This window comes from Panthera pardus, unplaced genomic scaffold (genome assembly GCF_024362965.1).
Source record: "Panthera pardus isolate Hobbes unplaced genomic scaffold, ASM2436296v1 HiC_scaffold_27, whole genome shotgun sequence".
Lineage (NCBI taxonomy): Eukaryota > Metazoa > Chordata > Mammalia > Carnivora > Felidae > Panthera > Panthera pardus.
The window spans coordinates 114807373-114831149 of NW_026526843.1; the positions used below are offsets into that span (position 1 = coordinate 114807373).

Sequence of the window (23777 nt, forward strand, 5' to 3'; positions counted from 1 at the left end):
AGCTGTCATTTATTTTCATAATATTTCTTTGTAAATATTGTTGGACGAATGAATATAAAATAGTGACTGTCTGTCTTTCATTTTGTTCAGTGAGTTGCTCCTGTCAGTTTTTGTCCAATTTAGAGACAAATTTTTTTTAGTATTTCTACAACATAAGGAAGTTTGCTTCTCTTTCGATTATTAATAGATGATAGATATTTAATTTGATCTACTTTATCATAGGTGAAAATGATTATAGCCTATTAGCAAACATTTTTCAACATTTGAAAACAACGACATTCCCAATAATTTCCAATATTAAAGCCAATGTTTTCGGAAAAATAACCATACTACTACACACTCCCAAAACCTGAATATATCAAAATAATTCTCTTTCAACTGTTCGGTTTTACATTAGGTGTTCACAGGGAATGTTAAATTTCTTCTAGCCTGGTTTTGGAAAAGAAAACCACATGATTTTTTTATTTTTGCTTTTTATTTTCTTTAAATTTTTTTTTTTTAACGTTTATTTATTTCTGAGACAGAGAGAGACAGAGCGTGAACAGGGGGGAGGGGCAGAGAGAGAGGGAGACACAGAATCCGAAACAGGCTCCAGGCTCTGAGCTGTCAGCACAGAGCCTGACGCAGGGCTCGAACTCACAGACTGTGAGATCATGACCTGAGCCGAAGTCGGACGCTTAACCGACTGAGCCACCCAGGCGCCCCTCTTTTTATTTTCTTTAAATGGGAATTCCAAAATTTCCTCTTCAACCATACCCTTCTCCGCTTTTCAGGGCTGTCCAGATTCTTTTAGGTGGTGCAGTGACCCAGTTTTCTCTGACTATAACCCGCTCAGTGTAGATACTGGCATCTGGAAAATACATTACTATGCATGCAATGTCAAAGCCTGTTCGTATGCAATAGGGCTGATGAGTTCAGTCCTTTTATTGTTAAGTAATCTCTGTGCCCAAGGTGGGGCTCGAACTCACAACCCAAGATCAGACGTCTCATGCTCGACCGACTACGTCAGCCAGGCTCCCGAGTTCAAGCCTCTTTAATAGCTATTAAATAGTTTGAGTATATCTTTGACTTGGAAGTTGAAAGTAATTATTTTTATATCTTCTCCGTTATTAGATCATTTTTGAAGCAGAACGTGGCAGGGGAAAAGCCGGAGAAATTGCAGTGGATGGCGTCTTTCTGGTTTCAGGCTTATGTCCAGATCGCCTTTTATCTGTGAATGGTTGAATGTGACCGTGGTCCTTTGCGTCTTTATATTCGGCTTTTTATGTCAGTTCTCTGTTTTCTGATACTACACCAGAGATTCCCCCACTTTAGAAATACAAACTGAAAAGTTGTAATGTACCAACAGAAACGTCATTGTCACACGCCTTTCTTGTATAAGACGTGCCAAGCGTTGCTTTAAGTGTAGTGCCACTGTGCTTTTAGAAGTATAAAAACAAACAACAACAACAAAGACTATGGGGAATTGTTTCTTTGTTTGACTTTCCTGGCACTCCTTGGAAACTGTGACGTCACAGATAGGTTTTTACCTAAGCGGCTTAGCCTGATCTTTTACAGCCAAGCTTGTACATTTAAATTCTTTGTAATGACGTTCAAATAATTACCTTGTGTCATGGTTTAAGTTTTCCTAAGGAAGAAAATGAATTTTTGATGCTGTGTTTCATTACGTGTATAATTATTTGCTTTCCTGGAAAATGGGGGTTTTATTCATTTTCGTTGGAAATACTTTGCATTCTTAAAAATTCATAAAATTACTTCCTTTTCTGGGAGCACACGACTGCTTTATTAGGCCTCATAAGTGCAATGCACATTAGTTTCCGTTCTTGAACGTAAGGCCTCAGAGAAATCCCTAAAATGAAATCACGCAAATACCAGGATACAGAAGAAAGACCAGTGCCTTCTTTTCTGTTTCTCTTTTCTTCCAAATTCAAGAACAGCTTTGTGTGGTAATGAATCCTGAGTAAATTCCCCTGAGGATGAACGTATATTATGTTTTTAGATTCTGGGTCCAGGACAGCTCCCAAAGAGAGGGTTCCCCAGATATTTGTTACCCCCTAAAGCAATGAAGGCATTGAGCTGTAGGATGAAGGAAAGAGAGAAAATGGCCTCCTTACTAATCTTTAATGTTTATAGCCTCACTCTTAAAGTTTATTTTTATTTTTAATTTTAATGTTTATTGTATTTTTGAGAGAGAGAGACAGACCATGAGAGGGAAAGGGCAGAGAGAGAGGGAGATGCAAAATCCGAAGCAGGCTCCAGGCTCTGAGCTGTCAGCACAGAGCCCGGCGCGGGGCTCGAACCCACGAACCACGAGATCGTGACCTGAGCCGAAGTCGGCGCTTAGCCAAATGAGCCACCCAGGCGCCCCAAAGTTTTTTTAGACTGAAACTTGTAGTGACCCTTTTTTCCCCCCAATTTAGTAACCTTTTCCCAACAGTGTTCTCTTTAATACAACCAACACATACAACCTTTTAAGATGGTAGAGGAAAGCGTTGTTTTCCTTTAGTGTGAAGGGATTTTGGCATATAGTCTCCAAGGACCGTGGTTGTATCTGTTAGGATAACTGCTAGGTATGAAAACCCCCAAAATAAGTGTTTCTAGTGAGACCAGATGAAGAGGTTTCTAGCTAAGTCACATCAGCCTGCAGAACTGTGAGACATAATAAGATGGTTGTTTTAAGAGGCTAAGATTTGGGGTTGTTTGTTACACAGCAAGAGCTAACGGATACAGGTGGTTTCTAATACTGTGGTAGAACTTGAAAAAGAACCCCTGTTTCTTCAATGACCAAGGAAGTTGGAGAGCATAGTTATGGCTTGGAATAAAGGAAGATAGAAGGGAGAATTTGCCGTGAAGGACCAGTGCCCCGGTGATCCAGGTTAAAGGAAGAGATGTTGAACCCGAAACGAAATAGGGAAGCCTGGGAATCATGTTCTCTACAGGTAGAGAATCATTGCCCAAGGCCGAGTTAAGTTGAATTAAATAATAGCGTTTCATGTCTCTCTAGGAGCTGTAGCAGAGACTTAAAGTTGCCTACCCAATATCCATTTTCGAATTTCGCCTTACAAGTATAAGCATATAAATATATATGTATATACAGCCTCTCTTTAAGGTGGGAGAGCCTGCTGAAGTCACTGGTGGGGCTTCGAGGAAGAGTCATTAAAGAGGGCTGTCAGTTGGAAGCCCCTCTCGCCATTCCTCTTCCGCCTCCTTCCTTCCTGCAATGTGGTCGTGAGGGCAGGAGCTCTGTGAGCTACCTTGTGATCGTGAGGTCCAGGACCGTACCTTGTGGAGGAGCGCATAGCTGGAAGACGCCTGGGTCCCTGATGACACTGTGGCATCTCTATCCCTGTCCCAAACCAGTCACGGTCCAACATTTTATTAAGTGAGAGAAAACTGAACCCTCTCTTGGCCTATCTGGGATTTCAAACAAAGCACAATCCAGACTCTGGTGACTACTCTTCCCTGACCCCTGGGGGCTACCCCTGCCATTTCCACCACAAGACCATCATCTTGGGGGACTAACTTTTTGGATCCTGAAATAGCAAAATATTGTTTTGAATTCCGGCCAACAGGCTATGGTGTCCTCTATCTCCCCGGGCTGCCTCTCCCCTTGCAGCCTTATCCAGTGAGCCCTGCTCATCGTCCTACACTGCCCACATGCAGGGTCCAGTGGAAGGTGGCACCCGGTTGATCCCCTCTTGTTCACAATCTCTCATTTCTCTGCTTCCGTGTAAAAACCACCGATCCTTAAGGGTCCAGTTAAATCGCTCTACAGCCCTCTCTGGCCTCCCTTGCCATTGCCATCAACCAACGTGGCGACATCTATGCAGATGACCTGTCCAGTGTCCCAGCCTCACCGTTCGTGGGCCTCTGTTCCACTTACCGTCATCTCCCCGGTCACTGCACCGTGGCTGCCCCGTTGGACTTGATCATCACTTCTGAACTTGAACTCCAACATCACACTCTCTAGTTTATCTGGCTTTTAATCATCCCCCCACTTACCCTTTGGACTCTTTGAAAGCCCCATTCCCTTGAGATCTTCATTTTCTGCCCCTCTCTTGGCTTCCTCGTATCTTGACTCTCCTCTCTAATAAAACATAACCTAGACCCTAAGGCGCACCATCCCTTCAAAGACCCTCTTGCCAACGCTCCCCAAGGCCCATGCTCTTGTCTCCTTCTACCTCAGCCACCACGCGGAGTCCCAGTGCGCATCAACCCACAGCCTTTCGTCTGTCCCGTCACCGGGCTTGCTAAGCAGTGTTACAAAGAATGACACATTGTGCAGGCTGGTTCTTCAGCGAAACCAGGACCTTCAACCTTTCGCGGATCCTGAGCGCTGCCCGAGTGACCACCGAACGGTGCTTGCCTGCTTGCTGGCTCGGGCTGAGTAACATTCACCAGGACGTCCCACATCCTCCAGTCTCGGGGCTTCCTATTAACACATTGAAATAACAGTGGCGCCGGTCCCCATTTCTGCCTCCTCTCTGAGGCTCAATGTCCATGACTGACTAAAGCACCAAGTTGACTTTGAGAACACGGCAGGGCCTTTGCCGTACGCAGGGAGGGGTACTGAATGACACTGGGGTTTTCTGCTCTAGGGGTTGAGAAAAGCCTCCTTGTGGCCAGAAGGTTTGCCCTCCAAGGGGGTGTTGGTGGAGGGGGGAAGCCCGATGGGGGACATCTGGAGGCCCGGTCATTCTGTTTCTTGATGCTTTTTGGTTGGCCATGCTTTGTGAAAATCATTGAGCAGTACACTTACGACCTGTGCACCGGCATTTCTACGTATGGGTTCTACTTCAATAAAAACGTACCTTAGAAAATAAAAGTGTCACCCCTCTCCCGGTGAAGATGAACCCCATCTATCTGTGCCGGATGACTTGGGACACCCGAGTGAATTCACCTCTCAACACCAGGTGGGCTATAACTGAAGTCCCAGAGGCTCGTGTATAGTCCAGCCACCGGTGCCTCTTACATTGGGGATGTCCCCTGGCTTGCCACTCAGGATACCTGCGGACGCTGGACACCAAGCTGGTTGCTGAAGGTAAACTGTATTGGAGTTTCGAGGCGGATGAGGCCGGAGATGTGCCTGCTCCTCAGAAAGCCAGGAACCCCTCACCTCTCCCACATGTGTTGGTCCTTCTGGACGCCCGTGAAAGCTTCTCCATCCCCCTTTCCCAGTCCTGTCACTGCCCTTCTAAAATCTTTTCCCTCGTGGGCCCAAGCTGCAGTCACACGGCTCTCCTGCTGGATAGGAGACACTTCTTGCCAGCGTTCGTTTTTCGGATCCTTCTCCGAGTTCTGGCAGCGCCCTCTCGTGGCAGCCAGGGGTGACCGTGTGTGTGTGTGTGTGTGTGTGTGTGTGTGGCCGCCGCAGGGGCAAACCGCAAAGAGGGCCGTCTTCAGTATCTCTTGCTGCCTCTCTGCTCCATGTCTCCCCTCCCCGGTGTCTTGCGAACCCGTGCCTCTTTCTGGGGGCCTAGAACCTTCCAGTCCGGTCACCCCTGAGATCTTGAAGAAGCCAATCTTGCAGACCTTTCATTCTTTCCCATCTCACCCCTGTGTACTTGTCCTGCCCCAGGCTGCTGGTCTCTGCCTATGCTTCGATACAAGGGACGAGGAATAAGGCAGTTTCGGCACCATCTGCTGTCAGGTAGTAGGTGGCCCTCAAGTCACACGGCTGCATTAAGGGGAGTTACGGCAAGGAGACAGGAGCGTGCAGGCGCGTGGGAAAACCAGCAATCCAACTTTGGAAATGGGCTTCAAGGCCGGAAGCAGAGCTATGGGAAAAAAGCCCTTGCTGATCAGCCTGCCCACATCACTGTCACCGCACTGGTCTCCACATTACTCAGAATTCACATTCCAGGCGCGCCTGGGTGGCTCACATCTGGCCCAATGTGTCTCCGCCTGAAGATTCAGAAGACCTGGAATAAGCATGTTATCCTTTATATTGTCGCGGGTTTTTTTTAATTTCAAGTTTATTTATTTGGGGGGGGGGGGGCGCAGAAAGAGAGGGAGAGAGAGAGAATCCCAAGCAGGCCCCACACTGTCAGCACAGAGCCCTGATGTGGGGCTCAGACCCACGTACCGTGAGATCACAACCTGAGCCGAGGTCGGAGGCTTAACCAACTGAGCCACCCAGGCGCCCCAAGAGACCTCCCTTTAAATGAAAAAACCTGAGAGCCAAAGTGAGGCGAGGCACTTCACAGAGCCGTCCAAACATCAGGATCGCGGACTGTATTCCTTCAGGCAACAAGCAACTCTGACAGAATGAAATCCCAGGTGGCGGGCTCAGATTTCTTAGCAGAAATGCCACAGGCAGTTGAGCAGGCAGGCAGAGGTCTTTGCGTAGCATTAGCATCCTTTCTTCCCTTTTTTTTTTTTGTACCTTATCTATATTTTCCTGATTAAATGGAATTTTGAGGCGTCCCTAGTAACAAAGTAGTATAAAATGTTTTTTTGCCTCTGAATTTCCATCCTGTGATATGCACCACCAAGTGATTGAAGCCATACGCACTGGTCTTTCGTTTCCCTGCTAATCTGTTGTCACAAATCTACGGTAGAATAATTCTAGAAAAATGGGCAAAATGGACAAATGGCGTGGAGAAGAATAAGCGATATGGAAACGACCTACAGATTATGACAGGTGCAAGGGGATGTTAAATGAGACTTTTCTTGACTCAGAGTTTTGCCCAGGGCCCCAAAGCTGCGCATCGTGTGTAAGTGCCCTCTGGTTCTAAAGAGACATGGTAGGGGTGCCGGGGTGGCTCAGTCGATTAAGCGTCTGACTTCGGATCAGGTCATGATCTCACGGTTTGTGGGTTCAAGTCCCGCATCGGGCTCTGTGCTGACAGCTCAGAGCCTGGAGCCTGCTTTGGATTCTGTGTCTCCCTCTCTCTCTGCCCCTCCCTCGCTCACGCTCTGTCTCTCTCTCTCTCTCTCTCTAGAAAAATAAACATTAAAAATAATAATAAAATAAAGAGACACGTTAGACCATCTGCGCGGGGCTCACCGAATGGAGAGCCCAACACTACTTTCTGCCCCCCGTGGTCCGTCACCCCTCTTCAGCTTTAAGGCAAGAGTGGAAGAGAGCTGTTAGAATTCCAGAAGCTTATCTTATTTTTATTTTTCATTTTTCTTTATTTTTTAATTCTTAAAAAATTTTTAAATGTTTATTATTGAGAGAGAGAGAGTGGGGGAGGGGCAGAGAGAGAGAGGGAGACAGAATCTGAAGCAGGCGCTAGGCTCTGAGCTGTCAGCACAGAGCCCGATGCAGGACTCAAACCCACAAACCGTGAGATCATGACCTGAGCCGAAGTCAGACGCCAACTGACTGAGCCACCCAGGCACCCCCTTATCTTATCTTTAGATGGTTAGAAAGTCCAGCCTAAGCTAATATTGAAACTTCAGGCACTCATCCAATTCCAAGCTCTGGCCCTTGCTTGGCTCAAGTGTAGTCTCCAGATCCTACAAAGCCCCCCTTTTTTTTGCCAAGTAAGGTTGCATTCACAGGGTTCGGGGGTTAGGAGGTAAACATATCTATCTTGGTCGGGGTGGTTGGTGGGGGGGGAATATTATTCAACCCACAACACTGATCAGATTGTTTCTTTATACCTGAAAGTGACTGAAAAAGCTGTGGGATTTGCTCAAACCTCAAGCTCCAGCCCAGGAGCAGCCAAGGGGCGGGAGAGAGAGAGTGAACAGAGCTGGTTTCAAAGCAATGGTGAGAAAAAATAGGTTTCTTCTTATACCCTATGGAGCCCAGCCTACTCAATAAATTAGATGTATAGGTGTCTCACTTTGTTCTTGTAATAGAAACAATCTTAGAGCGACAGCCCTTTGAAACTAAAGTCTCTAGTTTTACCATCACTTTGATTTTATTGGACCCTTGCAGGGAAAGAATGTGTACAGGTGAGAAGTGCAGGATACACCCACGGCTGCTTAATGAACGTTTACTACTTTCATATCAACTGATGTATGCTAGAGGGTGCAATAAATACTTGTATTAATTACTGCATTAAATAAATCGCACGTTTGGCCAAAGTTCTGTGAACATTTAGCTCAGCAATGCCTTGAATGGAAGCGGAAAGCGTGCGTTGCAGAGTAGTTCAACCAACGTTGCTGCTGAAAAACATCACTGGGGCTCGTTTCTTTCAATCCAGGCCCCGCTACCCCACAGCCGCCCAGGCAAATCAGCCCTCCGGCAGGGGGCGGGGGGCGCGGCTTCACAGCCGCGCGTCGCTCTGCGCAGGCGCCATTCACCTAGCACGCAGGCGCTAGGGGCAGGGGCGGTGTTCTCTAAGTCTGCGAGCTTGGATTGGTTGAGCTTTGGTGGTCCCGCCCGCGTACCGGAAGCTCTGGGCGCGGAGGTGTCCGGAAGCTCTCTCTGGGCGCGGAGGTGTGCGGTAGCCGTCTCTGGGCGCGGAGGTGTCCGGAATTTCACGGTTTCTCGGTGAGCAAAGCTCTAGGTTCGCCGGGGTGTCTGCACGCCGGTGCTCAGAGAAGCCGGTGACTGCTCGGGGTGGGGGTGGGCCCTCGGTGCGTCCTGGGTCGGGTAGGCCCTATCCTGTCCTCTCCTCCCCCTCCCCCCCCCCCCGAAGTCGCCGGGGTGGGCAGATCTCTCGGGGCCGCCGCCGCTTCTGTGCTGGGTGCCAGGCTGGCACACTGGGACGGCTTGCAGCCGGCTTTGCTTGTCGCCCCGCTCCACCCCCCGGACCCCGAACCCCGAACCCCGAACCCGGGCCACAGCGGGCCTTCGGGCTGGTCCCTTCCCCTCGCTGCACCCGTGCTAGGGATCATCCCAACGTGATAAAGGGCGCTAGCGCAGTGTTGAGTGGCTGTTCCGAAACTGCGACGCCCCTACCGAATATTTGGCGTCAGTTCTCTCCATAGAGGAAGGGGCTCCCTGTGTATGTGGAGAGGTGTCTGTGGGTTATGGCTAGAAACAGAATTCTTCTCTAGATGTTAGGTCTAAAGACTTAAACAGAATTGAGTTACTGCTGATTTGTTACCTACCGGCTTTTAGAAATTTGTCTTTAATCTCCCCTCTCCCCGGGGTTTAGGCCAGAAATGTGCACATGTGGGTACCTTGCCCATGTAAATGTTAGTTAACATTTACAAGCTTTTTTATGCACGTAGTCAACAGATGTATGGGACCAACTATTGGCCGGCCCTATATAAACTCTTATCGATACGTATTCAGAAGGTAGGAGTTATAGGTGTGTATGTAGGCATTATCTATATTAGCATATGCTCTAGAACTGTGTTGTTCACTATGGTTGCCACTAGCTACATAGGATAATGAGCACTTGATATGTTCCCAGTCCTAATTGAGATGTGTGGTAGTGTAAAACAGCGAATTTGGGAGAGCTAGTATGAAAAAGAATTAAAATATCCATCATTTGTTTTTACCAATTACATGTTGAAATGGCAGTGTTTTTGGATACCCTGGTGAGGCAAAATGTTATTAATTTCATCTGTGTATTTAAAAAAATTTTTTTTAATGTTTATTTTAGAGAGAGACGGAGTTTGAGTGGGGGAGGGGCAGAGACAGAGGGATTCACAGAATCCTAAGCAGGCTCCAGGCTGTCAGCACAGAACCCAATGTGGGGCTCCAACTCACAGACTGAGAGATCATGACCTGAGCCGAAGTCGGACACTTAACTGACTGAGCCACCCAGGTGCCCCTATTTTGTAGTTTTAATTATTTTGTGTAACCACTTTAAAAAATAGATGAGGAGCACCTGTTTATTTTTTAAAGTGGTTACTAGAGGGGCGCCTGGGTGGCTCAGTCGGTTAAGCGTCCGACTTCAGCTCAGGTCACGATCTCGCGGTCAGTGAGTTCGAGCCCCGCGTCGGGCTCTGGGCTGATGGCTCAGAGCCTGGAGCCTGCTTCCGATTCTGTGTCTCCCTCTCTCTCTGCCCCTCCCCCGTTCATGCTCTGTCTCTCTCTGTCTCAAAAATAAATAAACGTTAAAAAAAAAAAATTTTTTTTTTAAAAATAAAGTGGTTACTAGAAAATTTTAAATTCTATCTGTGGCTTGCATTATATTCCTATCGGACAGTACTGCTTTAGAAAGGGGTCAGCAAACTGTGGCCTGCAGCTAAATCCAGCCTGCCTGTCTTTGAAAAAAAAGATTTGTTGGAGCAAAGCCTTACTCATTCTTTTATGTATTGTCTGCGGCAGAGTTGAGGAGTTCATACAGAGATTGGATGGCCTGCACAGCCTCAAATATTTCCTATCTGGCCTTTTACAGAAAAAGATTTGCTGACCCCTTGCTGCAAAACAATGCCTGCTATGGTAGATACATGTCATATGAGCTTTTTAATTAGAGTCCTGTGTTAATTGTCAGGCCTACTGTGTGACAGGCACGGGTCTAAGGACTTTATAAGGACTATGTCATTTATTTCCCGTATTAATCCTAGGATGTGGGATTTCCTTGATTTTGTAGATGAGGAAATCGAGGCACAAAATCGTCAAGAAACATGCCAGATGTGCTCAACACCCCTCCCTTCTGGAAATTGCACCCTCCTGACCCTCCTTATCCCCAAATGTTTGACACCGGGAGTCTATTCGATTAGCCCCTAGTGGGCACCGTGCTGCTGCGTTTTGTTTTTTTTCTTTTATATGACTTTTTAAACTAGAATTGAGGTGACGTTGGGTCTCCTGTGGAAGCAGCTGAGAGGCACCGGGCTTGGGGGAAGTGGGTACAAGCAAGCGGTTCCATAGAAGGGAGCGCGCAAGCAGAGAGGAGAGGGCACAGCCTGGGTGCTCTTTTCTCCTTTAATAAAAACCCTATTTGTTGAGAAATAGTAAAGCACTGGCCAGGTGTTTTCCAGGCATTCTCCGTGAATGAAACAGACATCATTCTTTTATGGTCTTGTGGGCAAGGCAGACAATAAACCATTTTTTCAGTGCGATACACGCCATGAAAAACCACTGCCAATATTTGCAGTTTTTGAACAGGTCTCACTCATCTGTGATGGAGATGGAGATAAGCCACATGCTTGTCTCGGGGTTGTCGTGAGGCTTGAGATGACGGGAGCGCGTACGGCACGTAGAGTTGTTCAGTAACCCTACTGGGTGCCTTCTGCCGCGGAGAGGTAAGGGAGGGAATGAGTATGGGCAGTCGGGGGCATCGTGACACTTGCAACATCGCAACCGCCGTGCCCGGCAAGTGTTTTTAACACGTCCTGAGGGGGCTCGTCCAGCAAAACCCAAAACCAGAGCGGTTCTGTACATTCAGTCCAGGAACAGGACAGGAGCTGTCTTTGGGCTGATGGCAGCGGAACTGAGCCGGTCCCATTGAGGGAGGGCCCTGTGCCCATGTACAGAGCAGTGGCAGCAGCTCAGAGTCCCCTGGATGGCTGGGAAAGCGCCTACCCTCAGGGATCCTGATCCAGTGTGCCTGGGACAGGGCCCTGGCCTCGGTTTTGTTTTTGCTCATTTCTCCAGATGACTCCGGTTTATAGGCAGGACTGAGAAGCGCTCGCGGTGTGGATCAGGCTGGGCTCAGGGAGCTACGGAGGTGAAGCACAGAGTTGTGAAATAGGCGGGGCCTGTGAATGGTTCTGAGGTCTCAGAGGAGGCTGCTGGGGGGGGCGGGCAGGGGGCTTTTTATCGCCTGGCGGGGGACCTCGGGCTCCGTTCTGAGGGCAGAGGGAAACCTCTGGAGGGCCGGGAACAAGAGGGAATGTCTTGGAGAGATCCGTAGTATTTCATTTCTACCCCCACCGTGCGGCTCAAACACAAAACCCCGCGATCAAGAGTCTCATGGTCTACTGACAGAGCCAGCCAGGTGCCCCTGTGATAAATATTTATTAAATGAGCTCTGTGGAACTCTAAACTGGACCCACAGCTTACTTTGTCTCCTCGTGGCACTTCTCAAAATTTCATATCTCGGTTGCTTTCACAGTATACCGTCCTAGGGCAGTAAATGCTTTATATCCGCATCATTGTCCCACAGAGGGTATAGAAAGTTTGACAGGATGTAAATGCTGTTAAAAATATAGAGGAGAATGGAAAACAGTATGGCGGTTCCTCGAAAAATTGGAAATAGAATTCCCATATGACCCAGCAATCGCACTCCTGGGTATTTACCCAAAAGCATCGAAAGCAGGGTCTTGAAGAGAGATTTGTACATCCAGGTTCCCGGCAGCGTTAGTCACACTGGCCAAAAGGTAGAAGCAGCCCGTGTGTCCACTGGCAGATGAGCAGATGAGTAAAATGTGCTTTATGCGTACAATGGAATATGATTCAGTCTTAATAAGGTTCCATTGCATGTATAGACCACACGTGCCAGGACACGTGCTACCATGCAGGTGAGCCTTGAGGACGTTATGCTAAGTGAAATGAGCCAGACACAAGAGGCCACCTGCTGTATGATTCCTGTTCAATGCGGCCTGTAGTCACATTCAGAGACAGTAGGGTGATGGTGGCCAAGGGCCACGCAGGGGGAAGGAATGGGCAGTTGTTTAATGGGTACAAAGTTTGTTTTGCAAGATGCAAAGAACTCTGGGCGTTGGTTGCACAACAACATGAACGTACTTACTGTCACTTCACTGTTCGCTGAAAAATGGCTAAGATGCTAAGTCTTGGGGTATGTGTGTTTTTTCACAATCAAAACTGAAAAAGAAGGAAATGAGAGGTAAATAAAAGGACATGCATTCCTTCAGAATCTCCTGGAGACTCTGACCCTTGGTTGAGAAATTCTGGCCTGAGTTAAATATTGTCCAGCCTCCACATGGGCACTGTAGGCCTGTCTGTTATTAACCACCTTGCTGACATGTGGCAAACTTCAATCCCAATCCCTTTGGTAGCGATGCATATAAACTAAATGTGGGGGGCTCCTGGGTGGCTCAGTCGGTTGGGCGTCCGACTTCAGCTCAGGTCACGATCTCGCGGTCCGTGAGTTAGAGCCCCGCGTCGGGCTCTGGGCTGATGGCTCGGAGCCTGGAGCCTGCTTCCGATTCTGTGTCTCCCTCTCTCTCTGCCCCTCCCCCGTTCATGCTCTGTCTCTCTCTGTCTCAAAAATAAATAAAACGTTAAAAAAAAAAAAAAAAAAAAAAAAAAAAACTAAATGTGGAATGCAGGCCAGGTGAGTGTTCTTTCTTTGTCGGGCAACTTGCCAACAAGCTGGTGGGGAGGGTTCAAGTGTATTAAGCAGCTTGAGACCTTGCCGTGATGTGGGCTGCTAGGCATCCTCCAGATCCCAGGATCTCAGGCAGACGGTTCGGAGAAATGTTCAGCCATTGAAGGCAAGTATTTTTTTATTTTTCTGTGTTATCTTGCCTGTTCTTTGTGCACTGAGCCTTTTTCTTTTCTTTTCTTTTCTTTTCTTTTCTTTTCTTTTCTTTTCTTTTCTTTTCTTTTTTGACACAGAGAGGGAGAAAGAGAGAGATTGCACACGTGCACTAGGTGGGGAGGACAGAGGAAGAGGGAGAGAGAGAATTCCAAGGAGGCTGCAGGCTATCAGCGCCGTCCGTGCAGAACGCGACACAGGCCTGAGTCCCGTGAGCCGCTAGATGATGACCTCAGCCGAAATCCAGAGTGGAACGCTCAACCGCTTAACCAACTGAGCCAGCCAGGTGCCCCAGTGAGCCTTTGATTCTCAGGAAGACCTCTTTCACTGTTTCCAGTGTTTCAAAGTGGAATTTTAAAAAGGTAAAACAAGATCTTGAAGTACTGATTCTTGCTAACGAGAAGTATAGCCACTTAAGATCCTGAATTGCTGGCCCACTGAGTCTTAAATAATTAAAAAAAAAAAAAAAAAAAGACCACCCAGGTTGCCTTCATTCCAACTCCCTCCCAGGGCAAAAATGCCAGACTCGCAATCTTGGTCATTCTTGAGCTGGCCCCACAGGGAGAACTTGAGTAGGAACATCATAGCTGTGACCAAGGGTACGTAACCGTTCGTATTTGAGGGGAGATTCATCTGGTTTAGACTCAGTAATAGACTTCATTCTGACTGCTGGTCTGAAGGCAAAGCCACAGGTCCTGTAACACCTGTATGATACTCTGATTCCAAGAGAAGGTAGAAGACTGATCCGCCGACCGTGTCCAATTTGCAAATATTATAAATACATGTTTACCATGAAATTATGTTGGACTAGTCACTTTTCTGGTTGTGAAAATAATACATACTCATACAAAATACAGGAAGGAGTAAAAGAACGAACAAAAATCACCTAAAATCTTACCGTTCAGAAAATGTCACTGTCTAAAATTTTGTGTATTTATTTTCAACCTTTTCTCTTCACGTGTGATTTTTAGTGTTCGAGGGGAAGATGGCGGCATAGGAGGACGCTGGGCTCAGCTCGTCCTGCTGATCACTTAGATTCCACCCACATCTGCCTAATTTGCCCAGAAAACCGCCAGAAGACTAGCAGAACGGACTGTCTGGAGCCAAGCGTAGACGAGAGGCCCACGGAAGAGGGGCCCCTCCCGAAACAGACCACCAAAGGCAAGGCGAGCTGAGCCTGCCCCTCCCGCCCCCGTGCACCTTGCGGATCCACCCCGGCTAATACGCCAGATCCCATCGAAGCAGCGCCACAAGCCTGGCAGTGTGCAAGCAGCCCAGACAGAGGCCACCCCACTCCACGGTGAGTCCTGCCCCTGGGAGCGGGGAAGAGGAGGTAGACACCAGTCTGACTGTGGCCCCAGCGGTGGGCTGGGGGCAGACATCGGGTCTGACTGCGGCCCCGCCCACCAACGCAAGTTACTCCTGACAGCACAGGGGAAGAGCCCTGCAGTTCCGCGCCACCCCAGGGACTATCCAGAATGACGAAACGGAAGAATTCTCCTCAAAAGAAACTCCAGGAAGTAGCGACAGCTAATGAACTAATCAAAAACGATTTAAGCAATATAACGGCGCAAGAATTTAAAATAATATTTATAAAATTAATCGCTGGGCTTGAGAAACGTATAGAGGACAGCAGAGAATCTATTACTACAGAGATTAAGGGACTAAGAAAGGCTCAGGAGGAGCTAAAAAATGCTATAAATGAGCTGCAAAATAAAATGGAGGCAACCACAGCTCGGATTGAAAAGGCAGGGGAGAGAATAGGTGAATCAGAAGATAAAATTATGGAAAAAGAGAAAGCTGAGAAAAAGAGAGATAAAAAAATCCAGGAGCGTGAGGGGAGAATTAGAGAACCAAGTGATGCAATGAAACACAACAATATCCGTATAATAGGGATTCCAGAGGAGGAAGAGAGAGGGAAAGGTGCTGAAGGTGTACTTGAAGAAATAATAGCTGAGAACTTCCCTGATCTGGGGAAGGAAAAAGGCATTGAAATCCAAGAGGCACAGAGAACTCCCTTCAGACGTAACTTGAATCGATCTTCTCCTCGACATATCATAGTGAAACTGGCAAAATACAAGGATAAGGAGAGAATTCTGAAAGCAGCTAGGGATAAACGTGCTCTAACATATAAAGGGAGACCGATAAGACTCGTGACGGTTCAGTCTACTGAAACTTGGCAGGCCAGAAAGGAAAGGCAGGAGATCTTCAATATGATGAACAGAAAAAAAATGCAGCCGAGAATCCTTTATCCAACAAGTCTGTCATTTAGACTAGAAGGAGAGATAAAGGTCTTCCCAAACAAACATGTGATTTTTAAATAAAATTTGGATCAGACTCTATATACTGTTTTTAAATAACTTTATTCAGGGGGTGCCTAGGTGGATCACTTAGTTAAACGTCCAATTTTGGCTCAGGTCATGATGGTGTGGTTCATGAATTCGAGCCCCATATCAGGCTCTGTGCTAATAGCTCGGAGCCTGGAGCCTGCTTCCGATTCTGTGTCTCCCTCTCTCCCTCTCTGCCGCTCCCTACTCACATTCTGTCTCACTCTCTCTCTCAAAAATAAAAAAAATAAGGGCACCTGGGTGGCTCAGTCAGTTAAGCATTTGACTTCAGCCCAGGTCATGATTTCATGGTTCATGGGTTTGAACCCCGCATTGGGCTCTGTGCTGACAGCTCAGAGCCTGGAGCCTGCTTCGGATTCTGTGTCTCCCTCTCTTTCTGCCCCTCCTCTGCTCATGCTCTCAATCTCTCTCTCTCTCTCTCTCTCTCTCTCTCTCTTTCTCTCTCTTTCTCTCTCTTTCCTTCTCTCTCTCAAAAATAAACATTAAAAAAATTTTTTTAATGTAAAAACCATCTTTAAAAAAATTTTTTTTTAATTTTTTTTTTAACGTTTATTTATTTTTGAGACAGAGAGAGACAGAGCATGAACAGGGGAGGAGCAGAGAGAGAGGGAGACACAGAATCCGAAACAGGCTCCAGGCTCCGAGCTGTCAGCACAGAGCCCGACGCGGGGCTCGAACTCCCGGACCATGAGATCATGACCTGAGCCGAAGTCGGACCCTTAACCAACCAAGCCACCCAGGCGCCCCCAAAAAATTTAAAAATAAACATTAAAAATGTTAAATAACTTTATTCAGATATAATTTATACACCATACAGTTAACTTCCTTAAAGTGTATACACTTCAGTGGTTTTAAGTGTATTTTCTACTGTGCAGTTCATCATCACAGTCCACTTTAGAGAAGATTTTCCACTTTCCCCAAGAAAAACTACACCCATTGGTAGCCACCCCCTTTCATTCTACCCCACTGGGTCCCCCCCCCCCCCGCCCCATCCGTCCACCCCAGCCCTAGTCAACCACTAATCCATTTTCTGTCTCTAGATTTGCCTATTCTGGGCATTTCATATAAATGGAATCGTACAATCTGTGGTCTTCTGTGTTTTTAACCCAGCATAGTGTTTGTAAGGCTCATGCATGTTGTATATGTCAGAATTCATATTTCTATTGCCACATACCACTCCATTGTATGGATATGCTACATTTTGCTTATCCATCAGTTGGCAGGCATTTGGGTTGTTTCCAATTGGGGGTCATTAAGAATAGTGCTGCTGTGAACATCTGCATGCAACTTTAACCATTTGAGACCTTCTAGTTTGTCTGAAGTTTGACAACATTCTTACATACACACCTTCCCCATCTCTCGTTTCCCTAATGTAAACTTGCAGAAGTCGAATCACTGACAAGGACGTTGCATTTTACAGAACTTGTCGGATGGTTTCTAAGAAGACTGCATAGATTCTCTCTGCACTCTAGTGTCAGCCTGTGTGCTTAGTGATGGGCATTTGATATCAGGTCCTGTGAAATGGAAGCCCGTGAGTTTCTTATGAGACAGGTCCCTACCATCAAGATGCGTATGTCTACGTGTAGACATGATGGGCAGACGTAGGTCCAAAGGTATTAGGTAGCAAGGTTATGTACCTTACGTGGAGAGAAAAACGGACTGGTTGGATAAAGGAAACATTTGCCTGCCCAGGATGAGGTTCACGCAGATACAATCATCAAACAACTTTTTGCACCTCGAAGTTACAAAATTAATGGAACCAAACTGGCCTGGGGACTGGTTTGGTCCAAAGTCATCACTTGTCCAGATTGCTTAGTCTGAACCCTTACCCTGTTGTTCAGAAGACTCAGTTGTCAGCACAGTGCCTTTTGACCCTTGGGGTCCACCAGGCCTGTCTGCGGCTGCCTCCCGACCTGTGCTATCTCACGATTTCTTCAGATGTCCTTGGGACGTCTAAACAGCATCCCCTTATTGTTCCGTTTCTCATTCTTTCATATTCAGAACAGTACCACGTAAAGATGATAAAATCGGCAAGTAGTTCAGCGATGTGGCTGAAGAGGGGGGGAAATGGTCCCGCCTTGCCCAGACTTCCCTGTTGATGCTGACACTGGCATGATTTCATGCCCAACAGGACCGCCAAATCCCATCCAAAGCAGTCGGCCAATCCGGATCCGGAAAGATCACGGATTTGTCCAACTTGAGATGGACAAAGTTCTAGAGTTCTTCCAGCAAGCTTCTTTTAAGTGACTGGGAATGCAGAAGCTGGTTGCATTGCTGCTTTTTTTTCCCCCTGCTACTGGGACTCAGACTTTTGAAACTGCAACGATAGCACATTGCAGATGCCGTTTTCTAACATGTCACACCCCTTTTTGTTACATAACTCTTTCAGAAAACACACAGGTAACTGGCAGAAAGTGCTGTGCTGCTATTAGGTCGCTGCGATTGGCAAGCACAAGCCTAAAAAAAAGGGAACCTTCTTTTTTCTTTGCCGCTGTAAAGATGTCTGACGAGAACCACAGCTTCCCTTATTGAGCATTTGATGTCTAGAAGGAATTTTGAGGATCTTGGCAACCACCTTACTGAGCCGGAAACTCTTCGTGTGACTCAAGAGCACTTCCAGGGGACCGTTGTGGTCAGGGTCGTGTACGGAGTCCTCAAAAATTGCCCCACGGTGGCTTGGAAAAAGAAAGCCAAGCGTCTATTGTCAGAATGGAAAGCTGTCTGTAAGGACCTCCGCTTCAACGGACAGCCCGAAATCATTCCCTATGGGGGGAAGTGAAGAAAAGCCAGGACTTTCTCATGACCCAAGTTGGCTTAAGATACGGGGTGGGTCCGGTTCTCATTCATCATGCCACGATGTTGCAGAAGCCATTGAAATGATTGCGCCTGAAAACGGCACTAGTCCAGTGGAACCTGAGAAAAAGCATTTCACGGGCGGTGCCCCTCGATCCGCTGATGAGCGATCCAGTGAGTTGCCGGATCCCACAGTACCTGTGAGAGCTAAAGGCACAGAGCTTCTTTATGAAGCTTTAACGAGTTCTTCCACGGACCAGCAGCCCAAAGCCGATATGTGGCACAACTTCGCAAGAGACATTCTTACCCTCTATTTAAAGAACCTCAAAAAATACAAAACTTGTGTTAGAAGCAAAGTCACCAATCTGAAGAACCCCCCCCCCCCCCCCGCAAATTCTCACTTACAACAAAGCTTGCTCTCTGGGACCATGTCGCCGAGAGAATTTGCCGAAACGACTGTCGTGGAAATGGCACACGAGGACCTGAAGCGGTTGAGAGCCGCATACACGGAATCTCGCATCCAGGAACACCACTTTCCCCGAGTGGCGGGGGGCGCCCAGACAAGATAAAATGCGGAAGCTGTGAGAAGTTCAATTGCAAGGTCACCGTAATCACCAGAGGAGCACTTTTCCTTCCAGGCTGGGTGCAGAACTCAAATCCAGACGAAGACACGATGACCACTGTGGTCTGTAACGAGTGTGGGGAGCAGTGGTACCACAGCAGGTGGGTGTGCCCGTAATTGCAAATAAATGTTCTCTTCACAAAGAGCCGGAGTGATGCCTTTTTTTTTTTTTTTTTTTTTTTGGTACCACCCTTTTATGCTTGGTCTTAAAATCTTGTACACACTATTCTCAAAACAACCCTAAGAAGAAGGAAGGAAAGTCATTCGTTGAGGCTCACACCACCGTCGCTAAAAGTTGACAGCTTGGGAAGAGAGTGGATGACTGTTGGCCCTGTGCTTTGTGGCCACTTAGTACTTTGCTGGACTCGAGAGCGTGGTTGAGAGCAGCTCAGCACACCCTAGAGCCTGTTAGAAATGCAGAGTCCTAGGCCTCGTGCTGCTGAGTCTGACTCTGCATTTCGGCAGGATCCCGGAGCGGTCCTGTTCAAGGTAGTTTGAGAAGTGCTGCTTTCGCAGTCGGCGTATAGTTCTCGGCAGTGGCTGCATAGGAGAATCGTCTGGGGAGCTTTGAAAACCCACTGGTGCTCAGGGCCCTCCCTAGGACAATGAAATCTGAATGCATGGGATCTGACCCAGGCATCAGCATTTCTTTTAAAATTTTTTTTTTAACATTTTCATCTATTTTTGGGAGAGTGCAAGCGGGGGAGGGGCAGAGAGAGAGGAAGACCCAGAATCCGAAACAGGCCCCAGGCTCTGAGCTGTCAGCACAGAGCCCGACGTGGGGCTCGAACCCACGAACCGTGAGATCGTGAGCTGAGCCGAAGTTGGGCGCTCAACTGACTGAGCCACCCAGGTGCCCCATTAGTATTTCTTTTTTAATTCCTCAAGTTATTTTAAGATGCAGAGTTGAGAACTATTCACACACAGGCTCTCACTTGATTGTCTCACGGCTCTCAGGAAAGAATGTCACTATACACTTTACAGATGAAGAAACAGGTCCACGGAGGTGCTGTGACTTGGCCGAGCCATGCAACCTTAACTAGCCCAACTCAAACTGCTCCCACATTGGTCTTCCAAATTCACTGTCCAAGACCGTCTCACCATTAACTTCTGAGAAATGTATTCCTGGAGATGTGTCTTTAGGCCCTAACATTGGACAGCTAGAGCTTTGTTACTGTTCCCTGTCTTTTCTCACATTACTGGTCTCTCCCTTGAACCATGAAAGTTCTCCTGTAACTAATCCCACAGTTAGAATTTTGTTTCAAGTCCTCTTGCTTAGAGGAGGGGTGTGTGTGTGTGTGTGTGTGTGTGTGTGTGTGTGTGTGTGTGTTTTGTTTTTTGGGGGGGGTTTTTTGCCCAAGTTCTCAAGAGTCTATAAACCGTTTATAAAATTTGGTTTCTGTTGTTAGAGAGCCTTCATGTTCTCAAGGTCGTGTGAGTTTAGATCTGGAGGAGCTGGAGGCGCCTGGGTGGCTCAGTTAAGCGTCCAACTCTTGATCCCAGCTCAGGTCTTGATCTCAGGTTTGTGAGTTGGGTTCCGTGCTGGGCATGAAGCCTACTGGGAAAAAAAAAAAAAAAAAGATCTGTAGGGAGGAAAAAAGCTCCCATAGGCTGTATAGGTGGGACTCTGCAAATTAGCATGACCAAAGACAGATTAACGAGAAAAACAGCTTATTAACATGTGCAGCGAAATACCTGCAGGAGAAACTCCGTGATGAAGAACTCAAAGGGGTGGTTAGAACTTGGGCTTGTATAGTAGAACCTTAAAGAAGTGTACGTTTGTAGAGAAATGAGACAAAGGAAAAGGGCTTTAGGCTTTTAGGGGCAGCAAACTATGGGAGGGTAAAATACGGGGGTGCTGATGGCAGATAATGTTTATTTAGGAAGGTTTGTTTGTGTAGACTCTTCTCCGTGCCCTCCCATCTCCAGCGATAAGATTGTTACCTCCTTCCGGGTACGGGATTCACAAGGGGGTTTTATGTTGTACTTTCAGGCAGGTAGGTGGAAGGCGGAGAGCTCATTCCGTGTCTGCCTTTTCTCTTTTGCTCTCAGCACAGGATGATCCTTATGCCAGCGTGGCGTATCTGGGGACCACATATTTTGAACCCTGTTAGGTCTGAAATTCCAATTCTGCTTATGTAAAAACAGGCCTTCATCTGTCAGAGGCGGTCCATTGCCTCAGCCTTTGGATCTACCGATATTTCTCGAATGAATGAATCATGAAGAGGAAGTCAGTTCTTTAAGGCTTTTTTTGCAGTGTTTAACCAGTCTGTGCGATCCTTTCAGCACAACCTGCCTTCCGTATGATTACAGCTGGTTGTGTTCTCTTTTAAGAACTTAGAGGGCATTAATGGTTACAGTTTTTTTCTTGAGAGAGAGAGAGAGAGAGAACGAATCCCAAGCAGGCTCCACGCTGTCAGTGCAGAGCCCTCTGCAGGGCTCGAACTCACAAACTGTGAGATCATGACCTGAGCCAAGACCAAGAGTCGGACGCTTAACCAACTGAGCCACCCAGGCGCCCCAATGGTTACATTTTTAATAAGTTCACTTGTAAGTTCTCTCCAAGCCTACGTATTTTCACCAGTTCTTTCCCCCACCGCTCCTAACTTCTGAACCAGAGCTTTGAAGGCCTAACCACACATACAGCTTACCTGCCTCCTGCCCGAATTCCCGCAAATGTGCATAAAACTCAAATACGTTTGTGTCTTCAAATGGCTTGAGGCCACCACGTAGGAATTCTATTTTGATATCTTTTCTCCCTGTGGCTACCCAGGAATGCTCGTTGTGATGTAACATGCTAGTCTTGTAAAGAGAAACTTGCAGAGTCACCCAAAATTTCAAGTTTCACAAACTGGTTTCATGTGACTTGGAGTGATCTTAAAAACTATTCAGCGGTTATAAAAGAGCACATCACATGAAAACCAAGTGTTCGTGCCGTGTTTGTTTTGTGTGTGCGGTTTTTTGGGGTTTTTTTTGTACTGGAATTGTGCAAACTTAATTTGCAGACAGAAGCATTTGAAATGGCAATTCCTTTACTCCCCTAACATGTAAAAATCTGGGTAGTCTTTCTCATTTCCTATCAACTTTGTAATGTAATGTGGGTTTTTTTCTTTTAGCCAATGAGACAGCATTACATTTTAAAGTATAATCATTCCTTCACATTCTCTGTCTTAGCCGCTAAAAAAAAAAAAAAAAAAAAGGTGTTTTTCTTTAAAATTGCTCGTGGGAGAAAGGAGCTTTCATTTATTTTTTTATGTTTATTTTTGAGCGAGAGAGAGTGCATGGGGGAAGGGCAGAGAGGGAGGGGGAGACGAGACTCCAGAGCTGGTTCCGCACTGTCAGCACAGAGCTTGAACTCAGGAACCATGAGATCATGACCTGAGCTGAAATCAAACATCGGACACTTAAGTGACTGAGCCACGCAGGCACCCCAAGGAGCTTTCATTTAATTTGAAGTCGTGTTTACAGGAACGGCAAGTTCAGGGGCCCCGAGGTGGGGGGCAGCTGACACAGACCAGGTAGAGCAGGAGTCCACCGGGGCCGAGGAGCCGTGGCAAGAGGAAGAAGGATGAGAGGTGACGTCTAAGAGCCATTGGGTTCGTTAAGGCCCTTGTCAATCACGACAAGGACTTTGGGCTTTTTTCCCCAGCCCAATGGGAAGCCACTGAGGCCAGGGAGCTGGTAGTGACACCGTTTGAATGGCCTCTGGGAAAGGTCCCTGTGCCTCGTCAAGTTAGGTGGGTGGGGGGGAAGCAAGAAGGGATGCGGACCACCCAGTTAGGTGGCCATAGCAATGGTCCAAATGTCATGTAACTGGTTTCAAACACCAAGGCTGGTCTCCCTGCATCTTTATAGTGGACTAAGTCCTTGGTGACAGGGTTCGGGGACGCGGTACTCCAAAATACGGGACCTTGGCGCATTGAATAAGCTGAAGGAATCCGAGTGACCCTCTGCCCCTCCCTTCTCCCCTGAGGCAGGTCTCAAGACCCTCCAGGGAGAGGTGCCCTCCCGGTTCAGCGGGCAAGAGCGGAGGCGGGGACACGGAGGGGAATCCGAACGAAGAGGACTTTCTAGGTTTCCCCCTTAGCTCGTGCCCTTCTGTCCTATCCCGTTTCTCCGTGATGCTTCACTCTTCCTCAGGCCGAGTATAAAAGCACACCAAAAAAAAAACAAAAACAAAAACCCAGAAGACAAATCCCACCCGCTTAACTGCCTCTTGGGGGCTTCCTTTCCTTCCGAAGGCTCCTGTGTCCCGTTAAAACTTAACTTACATACACGTGACCGCTTTCTTTCCTCTCCTTAATCTGCCTTTTGTCACAGAGCCCCAGCCGAGAGCCTAGATGGGGGTAGAAGAAAAAAGATCCCTCTTCCTTCCTTATGTTGGCAGTTTGGCAAATGGACGTTTCATCAGCTCCAACCCACCCCACATCCCCTCGCCGCGCGGGCCCGCAATACAAATCAGCTAACAGCACGGAAACGCAGCCCCCGGCGCGTGGAGCCTGGATCTCGTTGCCGCGGTTCCCGCAGTCCCTGCAAAGGGCCCGAAGCATCAGCTGTTACACCTGAATGCGGAAGGGCTCTTTGGGACTTGGCCCACATCACTCTCCTTTTGTCCCTGTTACTTTTTTTAGATAAAAAAAGTTGGATACAATTGCGGCTCTGTGTCTTTCCCCAGCGCTTCCCCGGCTGAGAGGCCCCTTTCACGCGCTATTACCA

The 23777-nt window shown here is 47.5% G+C and overlaps 2 protein-coding genes and 1 long non-coding RNA gene across 5 annotated transcripts in view; all 3 read left to right on the forward strand.

The window, feature by feature from the left end:
• The window catches only part of EGFL6 (EGF like domain multiple 6), a 55626-nt gene extending 53963 nt beyond the window's left edge, over nt 1-1663 (forward strand). For both annotated transcript variants that reach the window (XM_053891831.1, XM_053891832.1), the window contains exon 12: nt 1114-1663. In XM_053891831.1, coding sequence (XP_053747806.1) covers nt 1114-1224 — 111 coding nt within the window. In that variant the 3' untranslated portion in view covers nt 1225-1663. The remainder of the gene's footprint in view (nt 1-1113) is intronic.
• A 6667-nt stretch (nt 1664-8330) lies between these two features.
• Nucleotides 8331-17857, forward strand: LOC109248301 (uncharacterized). Of its 2 annotated transcripts, XR_008418328.1 has the most exons (4): nt 8331-8449; nt 13383-13660; nt 14270-14598; nt 16215-17857. It is a non-coding gene; the product is annotated as an uncharacterized LOC109248301 (long non-coding RNA). The 2 variants fall into 2 exon arrangements; XR_008418327.1 differs by lacking the exon at nt 16215-17857 and having other exon boundaries at nt 14270-15855.
• A 128-nt stretch (nt 17858-17985) lies between these two features.
• On the forward strand, nt 17986-19206 carry TCEANC (transcription elongation factor A N-terminal and central domain containing). Its single transcript, XM_053891376.1, is given in 4 exon segments — nt 17986-17990; nt 18146-18376; nt 18378-18997; nt 19000-19206. Coding segments are annotated over 4 exon segments (1035 nt in total). The 3' UTR covers nt 19179-19206.
• Nucleotides 19207-23777: the final 4571 nt, after the last annotated feature.